The sequence below is a fragment of the Entelurus aequoreus genome, linkage group LG14 (assembly GCF_033978785.1).
Source record: "Entelurus aequoreus isolate RoL-2023_Sb linkage group LG14, RoL_Eaeq_v1.1, whole genome shotgun sequence".
Taxonomy (NCBI): Eukaryota; Metazoa; Chordata; class Actinopteri; order Syngnathiformes; family Syngnathidae; genus Entelurus; species Entelurus aequoreus.
Window position 1 is genome coordinate 55,594,745 of NC_084744.1, and position 22,500 is coordinate 55,617,244.

General features: G+C 34.4%; 1 protein-coding gene across 2 annotated transcripts in view; it reads right to left on the reverse strand.

Annotated features, from left to right (window-relative positions):
- Positions 1–22,500, reverse strand: part of LOC133665068 (glutamate decarboxylase 1-like) — a 58,815-nt gene that overhangs the window by 14,245 nt on the left and 22,070 nt on the right. For both annotated transcript variants that reach the window (XM_062070238.1, XM_062070237.1), the window contains 8 exons: positions 12,800–12,912; positions 10,232–10,347; positions 10,013–10,092; positions 9,870–9,924; positions 6,942–7,058; positions 6,797–6,861; positions 3,614–3,692; positions 3,388–3,537 (listed from right to left, as the gene is read on the reverse strand). In XM_062070238.1, the coding sequence (XP_061926222.1) occupies positions 3,388–3,537; positions 3,614–3,692; positions 6,797–6,861; positions 6,942–7,058; positions 9,870–9,924; positions 10,013–10,092; positions 10,232–10,347; positions 12,800–12,912 (775 nt within the window). The remainder of the gene's footprint in view (positions 1–3,387; positions 3,538–3,613; positions 3,693–6,796; positions 6,862–6,941; positions 7,059–9,869; positions 9,925–10,012; positions 10,093–10,231; positions 10,348–12,799; positions 12,913–22,500) is intronic.

Genomic DNA, 22,500 nt, shown 5'->3' on the forward strand with positions numbered 1-22,500 from the left:
AGTGTGGTTCACCACATGATTCTAATATGGCCTACCACACCATTTATTGTGGCCTGTCACATAGTTTTAATGTGTCCCACCACATCATTCTAATATGGCCTACCACACCATTTATTGTGTCCTGTCACATAGTTTTAATGTGTCCCACCACATCATTCTAATATGGCCTACCACATCAATTTAAAGTGGTTCGCCACACCATTTTAATGTGCCCCACCACATCATTCTAAAATGGCCTACCACTTCATTTTAAGTGGTTTACCACATCATTCTGATATGGCCTACCACACCATTTAAATTGGCCTGTCATATCATTTTAATGTGCCTCACTACATTATTATAATATGGACCGCCACTTCATTTTAATGTGCCCCACCACATCATTCTAAAATGGCCTACCACATCATTTTAATGTGCCCCACCACATCATTCTAATATGGCCTACCACACCATTTAAAGTGGCCTGTCATATAATTGTAATGTGCCTCACTACATTATTATAATATGGACCGCCACTTCATTTTAATGTGCCCCACCACATCATTCTAATATGGCCTACCACATCATTTTAATGTGACCCACCACATCATTCTAATATGGCCTGCCAAATCATTTTAATGTGCCCCACCACATCATTCTAATATGGCCTACCACTTCATTTTAATGTGGTTCACCACATCATTCTAATATGGCCTACCACACCATTTAATGTGGCCTGTCATATAATTGTAATGTGCCTCACTACATTATTATAATATGGACCGCCACTTCATTTTAATGTGCCCCACCACATCATTCTAATATGGCCTACCACTTCATTTTAATGTGCCCCACCACATTATTCTAATATGGCCTACCACTTCATTTTAGTGTGGTTCACCACATGATTCTAATATGGCCTACCACACCATTTATTGTGGCCTGTCACATAGTTTTAATGTGTCCCACCACATCATTCTAATATGGCCTACCACACCATTTATTGTGTCCTGTCACATAGTTTTAATGTGTCCCACCACATCATTCTAATATGGCCTACCACATCAATTTAAAGTGGTTCGCCACACCATTTTAATGTGCCCCACCACATCATTCTAAAATGGCCTACCACTTCATTTTAAGTGGTTTACCACATCATTCTGATATGGCCTACCACACCATTTAAATTGGCCTGTCATATCATTTTAATGTGCCTCACTACATTATTATAATATGGACCGCCACTTCATTTTAATGTGCCCCACCACATCATTCTAAAATGGCCTACCACATCATTTTAATGTGCCCCACCACATCATTCTAATATGGCCTACCACACCATTTAAAGTGGCCTGTCACATAATTTTAATGTGCCTCACCACATCATTGTAATATGGACTGCCACATCATTCTAATATGGCCTGCCACACCATTTAATGTGGCCTGCCACATAATTGTAATGTGCACCACCATATCATTGTAATATGGACTGCCACATCATTCTAATATGGCCTGCCACACCACTTAAGGTGGTCTGTCACATGATTTTATTGTGCCCTATCCCCCAAATTTTAATGGTTTGCCACATTATTCTAATATGGCCTACCACACCATTTAACGTGGCCTGCCACATCATTCTAATATGGCCTACCACACCATTGAACGTGGCCTGCCACATCATTGTAAAGTGTCCCACCACATCATTCTAATACGGCATGCCACATCATTTTAATGTGCCCCACCACATCATTCTAAAATGGTCTACCACACCAGTTAAGGTAGCCTGTCACGTAATTTTAATGTGCACCACCACATCATTCTAATATGGGCTACCACACCATTGAACGTGGCCTGCCACATCATTGTAATGTGTCCCACCACATCATTCTAATACGGCATGCCACATCATTTTAACGTGCCCCACCACATCATTCTAATATGGCCTACCACTTCATTTTAATGTGCCCCACCACATCATTCTAATATGGCCTACCACATAATTTTAATGTGGTTCGCCACATCATTCTAATATGGCCTACCACACCATTTAAAGTGGCCTGTCACATAATTTTAATGTGCCTCACCACATCATTGTAATATGGACTGGCACATCATTCTAATATGGCTTGCCACGCCATTTAAGGTGGCCTGCCACATAATTTTAATGTGCACCACCATATCATTGTAATATGGACTGCCACATCATTCTAATATGGCCTGCCACACCATTTAAATTGGCCTGTCACATTATTTTATTGTGCCCTACCACACAATTTTAATGTGGTTCGCCACATTATTCTAATATGGCCTACCACACCATTTAAGTGGCCTGCCACATCATTGTAATGTGTCCCACCACATCATTCTAATACGGCATGCCACATCATTTTAATGTGCCCCACCACATAATTCTAAAATGGCCTACCACACCAGTTAAAGTGGCCTGCCACATTATTTTAATGCGCACTACCACATCATTCTAATATGGCCTACCACACCATTGAATGTGGCCTGCCACATCATTGTAATGTGTCCCACCACATCATTCTAATACGGCATGCCACATCATTTTAATGTGCCCCACCACATAATTCTAAAATGGCCTACCACACCAGTTAATGTGGCCTGCCACATTATTTTAATGCGCACCACCACATCATTCTAATATGGCCTACCACACCATTGAATGTGGCCTGCCACATCATTGTAAAGTGTCCCACCACATCATTCTAATACGGCCTGCCACCTCATTTAAATGTGCCCCACCACATCATTCTAATATGGCCTACCACACCATTTAATGTGGCCTGTCATGTCATTTTAATGTGCACCACCACACCATTCTAATATGGCCTACCACACCATTTAATGTAGCTTCCCACATAATTTTAATGTGTTCCACAACATTATTCTAACATGGCCTACCACACCATTAATGTGGCCTGCCACTTCATTTTAATGTGCCCCACCACATCATTGTAATATGGCCTACCACACCAATTAATGTGGCATCCCACATAATTTTAATGTGCCCCACCACATCATTCTAATATGGACCAACATTTCATTTTAACATGGCCTGCCACCTCATTTTAATATTGTTTATTATTGTTCCCTGAAAAAAAAGGGACCCAGACACACATACTGTACAGCAGATTTTTACAGCTACTGTAAATGTGTATATATAATTCATACACACATACACATTGGCCCCCCAGACACATTTTTTCTCTCAATGTGGCCCCCGACTCAAAATATTTGCCCAGCTCTGTCTTAGACATTACTCTCATCATCAAGATGCGTAAGTAACATAAACGAACGACCTACCTAATAAGGCGGAAAAAAATAATAACAGAAGCTCGAAGCACCACTAGTTTATAGGCACATTCTAAAGGTCTGTCCCGTTACCTTGGCCTTCCACATGAGCCAGAACTTGAATATGTCGACATGGCGACCGCACTGGATGGCTTGGTCTCCGGTGTCGTACGTGACGTCGTACTGCTTGTCCGGTTGGAACAAATAACCGGCACACATGGAGTTGCACCCTCCCATCAGTCCCTGCCAACACACAAACATCTCCGTTCAAGGTTACCTCACACGGCAGGAAGCTTTTATAGTCGGACGTGTTCTCTACCTTCTCTCTGACCAGGATGGCCGAACACTGCAGAGGCACACCCATCATCTTGTGTGGGTTCCATGTGACGGAGTTGGCCCTGCAAAGTTTAAACAATATATATATATATATATACATATATACAAAACAGGTACCATTAACCCTTGTGCAACCATAAGATTGACTATACCGTCCTGAAGCCGAACGAGTCAAACACGCCAGCCAAAATATTAAAATGATATCCAAACGGCGGACATTTATACATGAAAATATGAAAAAGCTGCTGATTGTGCATTTGACATAGAAGCAATTGGAAGACGATACAGTAAAGGTCCACTCTCCAAAGCCAATGCTGTACATTATTATTATATTCTATTACAGGGGTCACCAACCTTTTTGAAACCAAGAGCTACTTCTTGGGTACTGATTAATGCAAAGGGCTACCAGTTTGATACACACTTAAATAAATTGCCGAAAATAGCCAATTTGCTCAATTTACCTTTAGCTCTATGTTATTATTAATAATTAATTATATTTACACTTAATTGAACGGTTTAAAAGAGGAGAAAACACAAAAAAAAATGACAATTAAATTTTGAAACATAGTTTATCTTCAATTTCAAATCTTTAAAATTCAAAATTCAACCGAAAAAAAGAAGAGAAAAACTAGCTAATTCGAATCTTTTTGAAAAAATAAAAAAAATAATCTATGGAACATCATTAGTAATTTTTCCTGACTAAGATTAATTTTAGAATTTTGATGACATGTTTTAAATAGGTTAAAATACAACCTGCACTTTGTTAGAATATATAACAAATTGGACCAAGCTATATTTCTAACAAAGACAAATCATTATTTCTTCTAGACTTTTCAGAACAAAAATTTTAAAAGAAAATCAAAAGACTTTGAAATAAGATTTAAATTTGATTCTACATATTTTCTAGATTTGCCAGAATAATTTTTTTGAATTTTAATCATAATAAGTTTAAAGAAATATTTCACAAATATTCTTCGTCGAAAAAACAGAAGCTAAAACGAATAATTAAATAAAAATGTATTTATTATTCTTTACAATAAAAAAAAAAAAATGTACTTGAACATTGATTTAAATTGTCAGGAAAGAAGAGGAAGGAATTTAAAAGGTAAAAAGGTATATGTGTTTAAAAATCCTAAAATCCTTTTTAAGGTTGTATTTTTTCTCTAAAATTGTCTTTCTGAAAGTTATAAGAGGCAAAGTAAAAAAAATAATGAATTTATTTAAACAAGTGAAGACCAGGTCTTTAAAATATTTTCTTGCATTTTCATATTCTATTTGAGTTTTGTCTCTCTTAGAATTAAAAATGTCGGGCAAAGCGAGACCAGCTTGCTAGTAAATAAATACAATTTAAAAAATAGAGGCAGCTCACTGGTAAGTGCTGCTATTTGAGCTATTTTTAGAACAGGCCAGCGGGCTACTCATCTGGTCCTTACGGGCTACCTGGTGCCCGCGAGCACCGCGTTGGTGACCCCTGTTCTATTATATTTGTTTTTATGCAATATTGGTAATCTAAAAGTAAGCATCAATTAAATTAATTTCAATTAATTTGTGAAATATAAGTGAAGTGATTTATATTTATATAGTGCTTTTTCTCTAGAGACTCAAAGCGCTTTACATAGTGAAGCCCATCTTTAAGCTACATTTAAACCAGATTTAAAAAAAAATCATATTACCCCTTTAAACACATGATTTATTATTATTTTCTTATGAACTACAATCGTTGGTACTTTAACTCTAACTTAACCTCTTAAGGCCCACGCTGTTTGTTTACATGGTTTTCTTATTTCTCTTTGCTATTTGGGCTTATTGGACCCTAATTAGAATAAAAACTAAGAATCATCTTTTGATATGATGTACTTAGTCCATAAGTACACAAACGTGTACTTCATGTGTATAGACATGCTAATTCTTATTTTTACACTCCCCCCCAAATTCCATTGTATTTTATACAAAAGGGACACCATTATAAACATGTCATAGGCCAACAATAAATACATATTTTCTTTCACTTTCAATACTTAACATTTTTTTAAAACTTCACTTCTATTTATTAAGAATTTTTATTTATTTTTATTTGTACGTTTGTTTTTACGTTTTATGGCCTTTTTGGGGAAAATACTAATTATGCAATGAGGGTGTATTAAAGCCCAAGGCACCCAAACCACTGTCAGTAACTTCAGTTCGTCTGTACATCTGTAAGTGCAAGTTAAAACTCTACAATGCAAAGCTAAAGCCATTTATCAACAACACCCAGAAACGCCGCCGGGCTTCGCTGGGCCCCGAGCTCATCTAAGATGGACCGATGCGAAGTGGAAAAGTGTTCAGTGGTCTGACGAGTCCACATTTCAAATTGTTTTTGGAAACTGTGGACGTCGTGGCCTCCGGACCAAAGAGGAAAAGAACCATCCGGACTGTTATAGGCGCAAAGCATCTGTGATGGTATGGGGGTGTATTAGTGACCAAGACACGGGTAACTTACACATCAGTGAAGGCACCATTAATGCTGAAAGGTACATACAGGTTTTGGCGCAACATGTGTTGCCATCCAAGCAACGTTATCATGGACGCCCCTGCTTATTTCAGCAAAACGATGCCAAGCCATCATAGTAAAAGAGTGCGGGTACTAGACTGGCCTGCCTGTAGCCCAGACCTGTCTCCCATTGAAAATGTTTGACGCATTACGAAGCCTAAAATACCACAACGGAGACCCCCGGACTGTTGAACAACTTAAGCTGTACATCAAGCAAGAATGGGAAAGAATTCCGCCTGAAAAGCTTCAAAAATTTGTCTCCTCAGTTCCCAAACGTTTACTGAGTGTTGTTAAAAGGAAAGGCCATGTAACACAGTGGTAAAAATGCCCCTGGGTTGCTGCCATTAAATTCTAAGTTAATGAGTATTTGCAAAAAACTAAAAAAGTTTCTCAGTTGGAACATTAAATATCTTGTCTTTGCAGTCTATTCAATAGAATATAAGCTGAAAAGGATTTGCAAATCATCGTTTTTATTTGCGATTTACACGACGGGCCAACTTCGCTGGTTTTGGGTTTTGGCTTTTTAAATTTGATATAGAATTGATACTCAATGGAATTATCAACCCAAGAATCGGACTCAAATCGTGAGTTGTTGCAAGATTCCTATTCCTAAAATACACATTTCAAGGAACGTACCTCTCGATTCCGCTGAGCTTGTGGCGGTGCTTCCTGGACATCAGCAGCCCGCCGCCCCACGCTCCCTATGGGAGACGAGACGACGTCGTCACAGGAAGACAATAACCAGGGTAAAAACAGTCGGATTCAAAGTATTTCTGCTCACATCCACGTGCAGCCACAGGTTGTACTTCTCGCAGATGTCAGCGATCTCATTGATGGGGTCAAAGGCTCCGTAGACGGTGGAGCCGGCCGTGGCGTTGACGAACATCGGCACGTAACCCTGACGAACAAACAAATATCACTCATATCGTACAAATCTGTGATTTTTTTGGCCAACCTTATAGATTCACGTAAAACCCAACGGTGCCATATTACGGTTCCAGGGTTGCAGACTGAGACCGGACCTCTACCTAATGTTGCAATTTTCAATGTCAACAAAGCTCCGACTTAAGTAAAGTAAAGCTTCACTTTTCCAAAAAATGTGCTAGCTCCATGCTAATATACAGTAGTGTTGTCCCGATAACAATATTTTGGTACCGGTACCAAAAACATATTTCGATATTTTTCGGTACTTTGATACTTTTCTAAATAAAGGGGACCACAAAAAAAAATGTAAAAGGGTTTTAGTTAGCAAAATATCAGAAAAATTAAGAATCAATTAAATATCTCAAAGAGATTGGATTAGATCAGGGGTCTTCAAGGTTTTTCCGTGTGAAAGACCCCTAAATTGATAAAGAGATGGAGTGAGGACCCCCTTACTTAAATATCCTGTGATAAATTGTGTTTCCGATTAGTGTTGTCCCGATACCAATATTTTGGTACCGATACTAACATGTATTTCGATACTTTTCGGTACTTTTCGATACTTTTCTAAATAAAGGGGACCACAAAAAATTGCATTATTGCCTTTATTTTAACGAAAAATCTTACGGTATATTAAACATATGTTTCTTATTGCAAGTTTGTCCTTGAATAAAATAGTGAACATACTAGACAACTTGTCTTTCAGTAGTAAGTAACCAACATATTGTGTCATTTATCATTCTATTATTTTGTCAATATTATTAAGGACAAGTTGTAGAAAATGAATTATGAATCTACTTGTTCGTTTACTGTTAATATCTGGTTATTTTCCATTTCAACATGTTTTATCTACACTTCTGTTAAAATGTAATAATCCTTATTCTTCTGTTGTTTGGATACTTTACACTAGTTTTGGATGATACCACAAATTTGGGTATCGATCTGATACCAAGTCGTTACAGGATCATACATTGGTCATATTCAAAGTCGTATTTCCTGAGTTTATAAACATAATATACATTTTTTAAAAATGAAAAAAGATTTTGTCTATGCTAAAATATATCGATGTAATCTAGTATCGACTAGGTACGCTCTTGTACTTGGTATCATTACAGTGGATGTCAGGTGTAGATCCACCAGTGTTTTTTATAGGCGGTATAGTACTGAAAATGATTCATTAGTATCGCGGTACTATACCAATACCGGTATACCGTACAACCCTAATATACAGTACATTGACATTAACATGCTACTGATTAGCATTAGCCATTTTACATGGCGATTTCAACACTTCCAAATTTGTTAATGAAAGCTACAACTAAGATGCACGTTACGGTCCAACACCTGGTGCTTAATAAGAACAATACTTACAGTGTTAACACTTTTTAGGTCACCACAAAAAAAATTAAAAACACACCACTATTGCCATCGAACGTCTTGGACTTGCAACTGTAATTGCAACTTAATGGTAATATGATGATAATAACATAAAATATAACAATTTTTTTTTTTTCTTCACCAAAACCAATAAATATTTAGTTCCTTAGACTTAGACATACTTTAATGATCCACAAGGGAAATTGTTCCACACAGTAGCTCAGTTACAAAGGATGGAAAGGGTAATGCACACAAGGGCACAAAAAGAGGGCGAAAACAAAAGGTATAAAGTAGAATAAAAATGTACCATAGTTGCAATATAAAATATAACATATATGTAATATTTACATATTATATATACAGTATATAATATATACTTATACCGGGATATTATATTATATTTTTATAAAATATAAAAATAATAATATTGAAAAAAAATATATATATGCAGTCGTGGTCAAAAGTTTACATACACTTAAAGAACATAATGTCATGGCTGTCTTGAACTTCCAGTAATTTCTACAACTCTTATTTTTTGTGATAGAGTGATTGGAGCACATACTTGTTGGTCACAAAAAACATTCACAAAGTTTTGGTTCTTTTATGAATTTATTATTATTTTATTTTTGTTTCATCTGACCACAGAACTTTCCTCCAGAAGGTCTTATCTTTGTCCATGTGGTGTGAGATGAAACAAAAATGGAGCTGTTTGGCCACAATACCCAGCAATATGTTTGGAGGAGAAAAGGTGAGGCCTTTAATCCCAGGAACACCACACCTACCGTCAAGCATGGTGGTGGTAGTATTATGCTCTGGGCCTGTTTTGCTGCCAACGGAACTGGTGCTTTACAGAGAGTAAATGGGACAATGAAAACAATTTTCAGGACAAGCTAAAATCATCAGCCCGGAGGTTGGGTCTTGGGCATAGTTGGGTGTTCCAACAGGACAATGACACCAAACACACGTCAAAAGTGGTCAAGGAATGGCTAAATCAGGCTGGAATGAAGGTTTTAGAATGGCCTTCCCAAAGTCCTGACTTAAACGTGTGGGCAATGCTGAAGAAACAAGTCCATGTCAGAAAACCAACAAATTTAGTTGAACTGCACCGATTTTGTCAAGAGGAGTGGTCAAAAATTCAACCAGAAGCTTGTGGATGGCTACCAAAAGCGCCTTATTGCAGTGAAACTTGCCAAATATTAACATTGCTGTATATATATTTTTGACCCGGCAGATTTGCTCACATTTTCAGTAAATTCATAAAAGAACCAAACTTCATGAATGTTTTTTTGTGACCAACAAGTATGTGCTCCAATCACTCTATCACAAAACAATAAGAGTTGTAGAAATGATTCGAAACTCAAGACAGCCATGACATTATGTTCTTTACAAAAAGTGAAATAAAAGGCCTTACCTTCTGTTTGGCGTCAATAATCTTGGCCTCCAGATCGGCGGGAATGACCCTCCCCCTGAAAGGATGCAACATGGTCGTATTGTTCCAGGAGTCAACAAATATACGTTTTACTGCATTTATCACGAACGTGTGCATTAAATGACCTTTCGTCCGTGCTCAACAGAATAACGTTCTCAGTGCCAAAACCCAGGGCAGCCCCGGCCTTCTTTATGGAGTAGTGGCTCTGCAGGGAGCAGGGGAAAAAACCCAAAAAACATCACTGACAGAAGCACTCGTACAGTACGCAATCAGTCCATTCAAATGGTTTAATTATAACTGTCAACTCTGTAATGAGATGTTTTGTTACGTCTCACGGAACGTACATGTTCGGACGTGAAGAGAACCAGGCGAGGAGCCACCGACATGCCCTTGGTTTTGACCTCCGGGAAGTACTTGTAACGTGCGATCATCACACTGTACATGTTGGAAATGGCGCCCCCTGTTGGGCAGAGAAGACATGTTTAAAATAGGAACTGACATTAATGTGTTTATTATGTGAATGAGTGTTAGGAGCACAATGATTTATTGGGGAAAAAAAACACTTTTTCCAAGACAAAAGCGCTTTTTTTTTTTCCAAAAAATCGCATTGGACCATTTTTTTTAACGCATATTTGTCAATTTTTTGGTCCTAATTTAAAAAATGTAAGCATAAGAAAGGCTAAACTACGGAGCCCCTAAAGGGACATGGGGGAATTTTTTTTTTAATAATTTTTTTTATTTATTTTAATTTTTTTAGATATTTATCTCGTGCACACAAGAAACTTTTGCGTGCGCACAAGATAGTTTCTCCTGCGCACGAGATACATATCCAAAAGAATAAAATAAAATAAAATGTATACAAAAAAAAAAAAATCCCCCATGTCCCTTTAGGGCAGGGGTCCCCAAACTTTTTGACTCGGGGGCCGCATTGGGTTAAAACAATATTTATATATATATATATATATATATATATATATATATATATATATATATATATATATATATATATATATATATATATATATATATATATATATATATATATATATATATATATATATATATATATATATATATATATATATATATATATATATATATATATATATATATATATATATATATATATATATATATATATATATGTATAGCCACAGAAAACAGTATATTTTTTGGGGAAAAATGAAAATATTTAATTAAAAAAATTAAGCAATAATTTAAATAAAAAATAAAAAACAAAATGTATATACATATTTATTTGGAGAAAAAAAAAAAAAAATTTTTACAAAAAAAAAAAGAAAAAAAAAAAAGATAATTCCCTTTAGCCGCACAATTTTCCCTTCATATTTTAAAATTTAAAATTGTAATTTTTTTTTTAAAGCCCTCTAGCCACAGAAAACAGTATATTTTTTGGGGAAAAATGAAAATATCTAATTTAAAAAATTAAGCAATAATTAAAATAAAAAATAAAATATATATTTATTTATTTGGAGAACAAAAAAAGAAATATTTTTACAAAAAAAAAAAAGAAAAAAAAAAAGATAATTCCCTTTAGCCGCACAACTTTCCCTTCATATTTTTGGTAAAAAAAAATGTTTAATTTTTTTTTAATGCCCTCTAGCCACAGAAAACAGTATATTTTTTGGGGAAAAATGAAAATATTTAAATAAAAAAATTAAGCAATAATTAAAATAAAACATTAAATATATACATATTTATTTGGAGGAATTGATTTTTCATATTTTTACAAAAAAAAAAAAAAAAAAAAGATAATTTCCTTTAGCAGCACAATTTTCCCTTAATATTATTGGTTAAAATTTTTTTCATTTTTTTTTTAAAACCCTCTAACCACAGAAAACAGTACATTTTTTTTGGGAAAAGGAAAATATTTGATTAAAAAAATTAAGCAATAATTAAAATTAAAAATTAAAAATTAAATATATATACATATTTATTTGGAGAAAAAAAAAGAAATATTTTTAGAAAAAAAAAAGAAAAAAAAAAAGAAAATTCCCTTTAGCAGCACAATTTTCCTTTCATATTTTTGGTGAAACATTTTTTTTAAATTTTTTTTAAAGCCCTCTAGCCACAGAAAACAGTATATTTTTTGGGGAAAAATGAAAATATTTAATTAAAAAAATTAAGCAATAATTAAAATAAAAAATAAAAAATAAAATATATATATATATATTTATTTGGAGAAAAAATATATATTTTTACAAAAAAAAAAAAGAAAAAAAAGAAAAATAATTCCCTTTAGCCGCACAATTTTCCGTTCATATTTTTGGTAAAAAAAATTGTAATTTTTTTTAAAGCCCTCTCGCCACAGAAAACAGTATATTTTTTGGGGAAAAATGAAAATATTTAATTAAAAAAATTAAGCAATAATTAAAATAAAAAATAAAAAATAAAATATATATATATATATATTTATTTGGAGAAAAAATATATATTTTTACAAAAAAAAAAAGAAAAAAAAGAAAGATAATTCCCTTTAGCCGCACAATTTTCCGTTCATATTTTTGGTAAAAAAAATGTGTAATTTTTTTTAAAGCCCTCTCGCCACAGAAAACAGTATATTTTTTGGGGAAAAATGAAAATATTTAATTTAAAAAATTAAGCAATAATTAAAATAAAAAATAAAAAATAAAATATATGTATATATATTTATTTGGAGAAAAAATATATATTTTTACAAAAAAAAAAAGAAAAAAAAGAAAGATAATTCCCTTTAGCCGCACAATTTTCCGTTCATATTTTTGGTAAAAAAAATTTGTAATTTTTTTTAAAGCCCTCTCGTCACAGAAAACAGTATATTTTTTGGGGAAAAATGAAAATATTTAATTAAAAAAATTAAGTAATAATTAATTTTGCCTTCATATTTTTGGTGACATGTATATTTCTGGGCTAACCTGGTGAGAAAAGGCCGTCTCCCTCTCCGCCGGACCAGCCGATCATCTCTCTCATCTTCTTCAGGGTCAGCTGCTCCATCAGAACAAACACTGGCGCGATCTCGTAGGTGAACCTGTCAATCAGGTTTAAAAAAACAAAACGCTGGCGTCAGTGCAACATCCGAGGCCTCGACAATCGCGTTGACATAAAAGCAGAGGAGACAGTTTGGTATGGCAGTTCCTCTATCATTTCACCGGCAGAGCCTAAATCGACTAAGCTAATTAAAGTGTCTGATATGCAGCAAACATTCATATTCAAATGCCTCGGTGGTTTAATTAAAGCACACAAAGCTGTGATGGCTATCTGTCAATCTGGGGACCGACATGGCGTTTTTGTGTGTTTGGGAGAGATAGGACTCTGTGTGTGTGTGTGTGTGTGTGTGTGTGTGTGTGTGTGTGTGTGTGTGTGTTGACTATAACATATAGAAAACTGATTAAAGCACCATTTTTTTGGTGTTTTGAGGAAAGAAAGAGATAGAAGTCACAGAGGAAGTGAAAGTGAAAGTAGGTTAAATGTGTCACACACACACACACACACACACACATACACACGCACACACACACACACACACAAAGCTGTGATGCTTATCTGTCAATCCGGGGACCGACACTGCGTTTTTGTGTGTTTGGAAGAGATAGGACTCTGTGTGTGTGTGTGTGTGATGACTTTAACATACAGAAAACTGATTAAAGCGCCATTTTTTGGTGTTTTGAGGAAAGAAAGAGATAGAAGTCACAGAGGAAGTGAAAGTGAAAGTAGGTTAAATGTGTCACACACACACACACACAAAGCTGTGATGGCTATCTGTCAATCCGGGGACCGACACGGCGTTTTTGTGTGTTTGGGAGAGATAAGACTGTGTGTGCACTGCAAAAACTGAAATCTAAGTAAGTTTAATATCTCAAATAAAGGTGATATTTGCTTATTTTCTGTCTGATAAGAGAATTCCACGGAGCCCCTAAAGTACGGAGCCCCTAAAGGGACATGGGGAAAAATTGTTTTTTATAATTTTTATTTAAAAACATTTTTTTTTAGACATGTACCTCGTGCGCACGAGAAACTTTTTATAAAGTTATAAAAAATAATAATAATTTTTTAATTATTTTTTATTTTTTAAATTTTTTTTAGACATGTATCTCGTGGACATGAGAAACTATCTTTAAACTTTCTCGTGCGTACGAGAAACTTTTTATAAAGTTATAAAAAATAAAAAAATTTTTTTTTATAATTTTTTATTTTTTTTATTTTTTTTGGACATGTATCTCGTGCGCACGAGAAACTATCTTGTGCACACAAGGAACTTTCTCGTGCGCACAAGGAACTTTCTCGTGCGCACGAGATACATGTCTAGAAAAAAAAAAAAAAAAAATAATTTTATAGTTTTTATTTTATTTTGTTATAGACATGTATCTCGTGCACACGAGAAACTATCTAGTGCACACGAGGAACTTTCTCGTGCGCACGAGATACACGTCTAAAAAAAAAAAAAATCATTTTATAATTAATCAAATTTTTTTTTTTTTTAGACATGTATCTCGTGCGCACGAGAAACTTTCTCGTGCGCACGAGATACATGTCTAAAAAAAATAATAAATTAAAATATTATACAAATTTTTTTTTCCCCCATGTCCCTTTAGGGACTCCGTATAATTCTTCTCACTAAGCAGATTTTATGTTAGAGTGTTTTACTTGTTTTAAGTGTTTTGGTCCTAAATGATCTCAGTAAGATATTACAGCTTGTTGCTGAGATTTGATGACCTATATTGAGTAAAACATGCTTGAAACTAGAATATAAACTGTTGCAAAACTGTGTCATCAACACTCACAAGTATAAATCTACTTTTTTAAAGTAATAATTTTTTACTTCAAGCATGAAAAAAAAAAATTATGATGCCGAGCGCATATAATTATGTCAAGATAATGGCACTAGCATTTACTTAATTTAAGAATATTTTTCAAAATATTGAGCAAAAAGGTCTCTTTTTTTTGTTTACCAAGAAAAGTGCACTTGTTATTAGTGAGAATATACTTATTTTAAGGTATTTTTGGGTTCAGTGAGGTCAATTTCTAACAATTTTGAACACAAATAGTTCATGCACATTCATATAAATTCTTCAAAAATACAATTAAAACATTTTGGGCCTGGAGCCAGGCTGTATACATGCGCACTAATTGACTGAAAGAGCAGCACTCGGCGCAATGATGTCATGTTATCGATGGAAAAATGCATTTTTAGACCATATGATTTGCCTGAGCGGCTAGGAGACCCCGAGAGTAACAAGCGGTTGCCTTGTTGCCTTTCCATTAAGAACAATAAATTAGTTTTTAGTATAAGTTTGCTGGTTTCAAGAAATGTAATGCCGAGCGCATATCATTATGTCAGGATAATGGCACTAGCATTTACTTCATTTAAGAATATTTTTCAACATATTGAGCAAAAAGGTCTCATATTTTTCTCTCTACCAAGAAAAGCGCACTATTTATTAGTGAGAATATTCTTATTTAAGGTATTTTTGGGTTCATTGAAGTTAACTAATTTTACTTGTTTTGGAAAATCTTGACAAGCCAAATTTTCTTGTTCTATTGGCAGATAACTTTGCTTATTTCAAATAAAATACCCCAAATTTTTTTTCTTGTTTTTGAACACTGACTTTTTGCAGTGTGTGCGTGTCTAGGGATGATGCTCGAAACCGGGTTTCCCGGTTGTTCGATAAGAAAAGAATCGAGTCCTTGGACTCGTATCCCTTTTTGAGAACCGGTACCCGTTATCGAGACAACTATAGTAAAGAAAAATAGTTGGTTCGTTATTCGAATCCCTGAGAACAAATCCCTTCCCACAGGAAATGCCCTGTGGAACGCAATGTGATCCCCATTTGATTGTAGACTCTTACTGACACCTTGTGGCGATATGAAAATACTACGCGTCATTAGTTTGGGCACTTCCGGGTTGGCGAGTCAGTTCAGTTCATGAGACAATTGAGAAGTAGACAAGTTGTGTTAGCTCTTACAAGCCTAAAAGTAAACTGTTTAACTTGTTTATGTAACTCAATATTAAGGTGGAAAGTGTTTCAATTTGATAGTAAGATGTCTATTGAAAAAACGATTTTTGTGCACTGTTTCAATGGATGTTTTGAGGACTTAAAATGGCTGCCAGTCGTGTATTTCCACCATCGAAATAGTTTCAACACTCAGAAGTATTTGTTTGATTATAGTACAGTATATTTGTGTGAAGCTAATATTTACATACTATGTATTACATTTCAGTATGTTAATTGAATCACATAGCTTACACATTTGTCATTGTGTGTATTTCAGTTTAAAAAAATAATAATAATAACAGTCCAGTGCAAGACAAAAGTAAAGCTAGGAAAAGACAAAGCAAGATCAACAACAATAAAGAGCCTAAATGGATTAATCTGCTTTAGACTGTTTGTTAGCTTTCTGCCAAGCTGTATAACCTCAACACGTATAGTGAGGGCAGAACAGGCAATATGCAATTATTGCCAGGCTTCGTGTAATGTAAGGGAAGAAGAATTGTTGATTGATGACTGTGGTGTTCTTAGGGCCATAGTGTGTGTAGTTAGTATGTTCCAATAGCAGCAGAAGTGCACTTTTTGGAGAGCTGCATTATTTTCAGTTTTGTGCCCAAGGGACTGATTTTATTTAACACTATATTATTATTTAGACACCTATAGTGATCACAGAGACAGGTTGTTTTTGTGTTACTGTATATATTTGTTTTTCTGAAAAATCCCACTTAATATACTTTGGGTAACAACAGTCAATATTTTTTTTTTTTTAAATTTTTTTAGGGGGGTAACAGTCAATATTTATTTATTTATTTAATTTAAATTTTTCTTATACAATAAAAGTGAGCTTTTGTTAAATCAAATATTGTGTTTTTTTCCATATACAACAACCTATCTGGGATCGATAAGAGAATCGATAAGGAATCGGTTCGATAAGAGGATTCGATAATGGGCTCGAACTCGATAATTTCTTATCAAACATCATCCCTATGCGTGTTGACTATAACATACAGAAAACTGACTAAAACGCCATTTTCTTTTGGTGTTTTGTGGAAAGAAAGAGATAGAAGTCACAGAGGAAGTGAAAGTGAAAGTAGGTTAAATGTGTCACACACACACACACACACACACACACACACACACACACACACACACACACACACACACACACACACACACACACACACACACACACACACACACACACACACACACATGCACTGCACGATCCTTCCTCGTAATGAGGCCACTTAGAGCACCGCCATTACCGTTGAAAAAACATCTTGTCTGCAATTACGCCGAACCCCTTTCGGGTTTTGTGGCTTGTGTGCAAGGGGCCAGATAAAGACGGCGAGGGGAGACAAGGACGGAAAGGGCAGGCGCTGACGACATGGGGACCGAGATAGTCTAAAAATATCGGGAAGGAAAAAAAAACAAGAGAGGTTGGGGATGATAAAAAGAATGAAAGCGCATTTTATATTCCCACACTACAAAAAGTCAGTGTTCAAAAACAAGGGAAAAAAATACAAAAATGAGGGGTATTTTATTTGAACTAAGCAAAATTATCTGCCGATAGAACAAGAAAATTCGGCTTGTCAAGACTTTCCAAAACAAGTGAAATTAGCTAACCTCAATGAACCCAAAAATACCTTAAAATAAGTATATTCTCACTAATAACAAGTGCACATTTCTTGATAGCAAAAACAAATATGAGACCTTTTTGCTCAATATGTTGAAAAATATTCTTAAATGAAGTGCCATTATCTTGACATAATGATTTGCGCTCGGTATTATATTTCTTGAAACCAGCAAACTTACACTAAAAACTAATGTATTGTTCTTAATGGAAAGGCAAAAAGGCAACGCTCAAGCAAATCATATTGTCTAAAAATGCATTTTCCCATCGATAACATGACATCATCGCGCCAAGTGCGTGCTCTTTCAGTCAATTAGTGAGCAAGGAATATAGTATATATATATATATATATATATATATATATATATATATATATATATATATATATATATATATATATATATATATATATATATATATATATATATATGGTACATAATTTTTTTAAATTGTAATTTTAAAGAATTTATTCTGAATGTGCATGAACTATTTCTGTTCAAAATTGTTTTGAAATGTCACATGTTAAATGTTTAAATATTAACTGTCAGTTTAGTTATGAGACACAATTGTGTCAAAGTCATGTTTTTTTTTATTTCATGCTTGAAATAAGAAATTATTACTTTAAAAAATTAGTTTTATACTTGTGAGTGTTGATGACACAGCTTTGCAACAGCTGATATTCTAGTTTCAAGCATGTTTTACTCAATATACCGGTAGGTCATCAAATCTCAGCAACAAGATCATTTAGGACCAAAACCCTTAAAACAAGTAAAACACTCTAACATAAAATCTGCTTAGTGAGAAGGATGATCTTATCAGACAGAAAATAAGCAAATATCACCCTTATTTGCGATATTTCATCTTACTTAGATTTCCGTTTTTGCAGTGTTGGGGATGATAAAAAGAATGAAAGCGCATTTTTTTATTCCCAGACCTCCTTAAAATTCTCCCTGTGAGCCATTTTAGGCTGAAATGGCGATAATGGTGATGATTATCACAATCAGAGCCAATCATTGGTCTTTTGAGGGGTGAAAATTACCCCTCAGTCACCTGCCCGTCCCAAGGGACCGCCTCTAAATGCCCTTATTACCGTCATCAAGGGCACTCGTGTGTGTGTGTGTGTGTGTGTGTGTCTGATAGAGTCTCTTTGAATGTGTCTTTTATATGACTAACCCCGTGACCCGCAACATCACGCCCACCCCCCCACCACCCCAAGCATCCATGGCGGGGCGAGGGAGGGTAGGTACACTTTCCACAGTGTGACGCCTCAGGACATTGTGTGACAGTGTGGTGGGGCCCCAGCTGGCCTATCTGCCAAGACCAGCTCACAATGAGCATGCAGTCAATGGAGCGGAAACCCTTACCGCCGTATCTGGGACAGCCAGAACCGGGGGGAAGAGGCGGATGATATCATGACTTAATGAGTTGAGAAATGGGATAAATGGAGTGCTTGATTGTCCCTACCTTGATATTTTATCCCTCAACCTATGACAGCTGCATATTCGCTATTTGCATCGTTGGGCACTGCCTTTGCCGGGCATCACATGACCATTTTCGGTCAACGTTTTGGCACGTCTCACGATTATCCTCAGTGATAAATAACCGCTTGTCATGTGATCAATACACCCATCCAGATTATCGGATCTCTAGTGGATTTTCTTGGCAATTTAGCAACTTAATTACAAATGATTTTCCTGTAAGTAAACTCAAGTTGACGTAAATTGAAGTGAGACTGAATGCCCATTTATAGTAAAGCCCCACTATTTACCCGTATTTTCCGGACCACCGGATTATAAGGCGCACTGGTCTATTTCCGATCATTTTTCATATATAAGGCGCATTTTTAACCGAAAAAAATAAAGTGTTGATTTCCTCTATCTGCATAATTTTCCTTTAATATTTTTGGTAAAAAAAAAATTTTTTTTTTTTTAAAAAGCCCTCTTGCCACAGAAAACAGTATATTTTTTTCGAGGGAAAAGGAAAATATTTACCGTAATTTCCGGACTATAAGCCGCACCTGACTATAAGCCGCACCAGCTAGATTTAGGGGAAAATACAGATTGCTCCATATATAAGCCGCACCCGACTATAAGCCGCAGGGTTTTGATGTGTAATTACCGTAGTATATAGGGGTTCCTGCTACCACGGAGGGGATTGTCGGGACAGAGATGACTGTTTGGGAACGCAAAGCGTCCCATTTATTAACAATAAATCTTTCAATCATTCAATCAAACTTTCACATCTTTGACATGGCGAACAGCATTCGTGCAGAGTACAAATAATACAACGGTGCAAAGTAATACAAAGTGCTCGCCTGTACGTTATCAAAATAACCAGCCTACCGGTATATGAAAAGTCAGTCTTTAATCATTGTGTCATCGTCTTCCTCCTGCGTACTAAAACCACCGAAATCCTCTTCGTCGGTGTCGGAGAAGAACAGGCCGTAAATAAGCCGCACCTTTGTATAAGCCGCAGGGACCAGAACGAGGGGAAAAAGTAGCGGCTTATAGTCCGGAAATTACGGTATTTAAAAAAAATTAAGAAATATTTTTTTATGATAAAATGAAACATTTTTACACACAAAAAATAAAAAAGTGTTCATTCCCTCTATCCGCACAATTTTCCTTTAATATTTTTGGTAAAATAAAAAAAATAAAAAATACAAATGCAAATGTTTTCCAATCATTTTGTATATATAAGGCGCATTTTTAACCGAAAAAAAATAAATTGTTAATTTCCTCTATCTGCATAATTTGCCTTTAATATTTTTGGTAACATTTTTTTTTTTTTTTTTTTTTAAAGCCCTCTTGCCACAGAAAACAGTATATTTTTTTCGGGGGAAAAGGAAAATATTTATTTAAACAAAATTAAGAAATATTTTTTTATGATAAAATGAAAAATTTTTACACACAAAAAATAAATGAGTGTTCATTCCCTCTATCCGCACAATTTTCCTTTAATATTTTTGGTAAAATAAAAAAAATTAAAAATACAAATGCAAATGTTTTCCAATCATTTTTCATATATAAGGCGCATTTTTAACCAAAAAAAATAAAGTGTTAATTTGCATAATCTGCATAATTTTCCTTTAATATTTTTGGTAAAAATATATATATATTTTTTAAAAAGCCCTCTTGCCACAGAAAACAGTAAATTTTTTTCGAGGGAAAAGGAAAATATTTATTTAAAAAAAATTAAGAAATATTTTTTTTATGATAAAATGAAAAATGTTTACACACAAAAAAAAAAGTGTTCATTACCTCTATCCGCACAATTTTCCTTTAATATTTTTGGTAAAATAAAAAAATAAAAAAATACAAATGCAAATGTTTTCCAATCATTTGCATTTGCACCGTTTTGTGGGCGGGTCTTATTTACGTGGCTCACCTTCGGCAGCGTCTTTACTGACAAATATAAGTAAGAACTTTACGCTACTTTATATTAAAAATGGCAACAGCGGAGGATGAATGTCCCATAACAAGAAGATAGAGAAAAAGAAGACAATTATCGACTACAAAGGCGGACACGCACAATTTTTCAGGACTTATGCAGATCCCAAATACAGATCAGCAGGTACCAGAAGGTAAGAAAAGTTTCTTTTGCATAATATTGCGAAACAAAACGGTATATAATATGTCTCACCTTATACGCACACCATAATAATACTCCTATGTTGAAGCACATCAAGCGGTGTGGCTTCATAGCTTACCAAAGTCGTAATGAAACATATAAAACATTGGTGTTTTATATGTTTACCTGAGTCATATTGCCATCATAGTGCAGTCTACACGTATCTCCTATGTTTGACTGCCATCTACTGGTCACACTTTTCATTACACCATGTACCAGATAAAAGAGCTTTGAGGTCGGTAAGCAAAACCAGAACTTTTTTTCCGTACATTAGGCGTACCGGGTTGTAAGGCGCACTGTCGAGTTTTGAGCGAAAAAAAAAGGATTTTAAGTGCGCCTTATAGTCCGGAAAATACGGTAAAGTTTGGGAGGAAAAAAAGGGAAAACATTTTCTTAAAAAAATCAGCAATCATTTTTCTCACCAAAAATCCAATTACGAAAATGCATATATTATAAAATATTTTATTTCATATTTTTATACAGTGATTTTAATTCAAAATGTATGATAATTTTACCACTTTTTTAAAGAAAAGTGCAAGCATTTCTTCATTCTGACAAGACACTAGCATTAATGTTTTAAGTGAGGGTGAGCATGTCTGTGGAGGGGAATTTAACTTGGTACATCCCCTCTATCCGCAGGAATGTTTTTCTATTTTTTGGAAGAAAAAAATAAAATATTTTTACAAAAAAATACAATAAAATGTTCATTCCCTCGATCCACTCAATTTTCCTTTCATATTTTTGGTAAAAAAAACAACCTTTATATATATATATATATTTTCGAGCCCTCTAGCCACAGAAAAACAATATATTTTTTTGGGGAAAAAAGAAAACATATTTTTAACAAAAAAAAAAAAAAAAATTGTTAATATACTCTATCCACACAATTTTCCTTTAATATTTTTGGTGAAAAAATGTTTTTCAAGTCCTCTTGCCACAGAAAACAGTATATTTATTTGGGGAAAAGGAAAAATTAAGCAATATTTTTTATCACCATATATGTATATATGGTGATATGGTGTATATAAAAAATACAAAATTAAAAAGTGTTCATTCCCTCTATTTGCACGATTTTCCTTTAATTTTTTTTGGTAAAAATTTTTTTACTAAAAATTTTAAAATATTTTCAAGCCCTCGAGCCACAGAAAACAGTAACATATTTAATTAACAAAATCAAGCAATCATTTTTATGACCAGAAATATATATATATATATATAGATAGATATATTTATTCATTTATTTTTTTGGAGGAAAAAAATGAAATATTTTTACAAAAAAACAAAACAAAACAAAAAAATATAATTCCCTCTATCCGCACAATTTTCCCCTCATATTTTTGGTAAACAATTGAAAAAAAATTCTTAT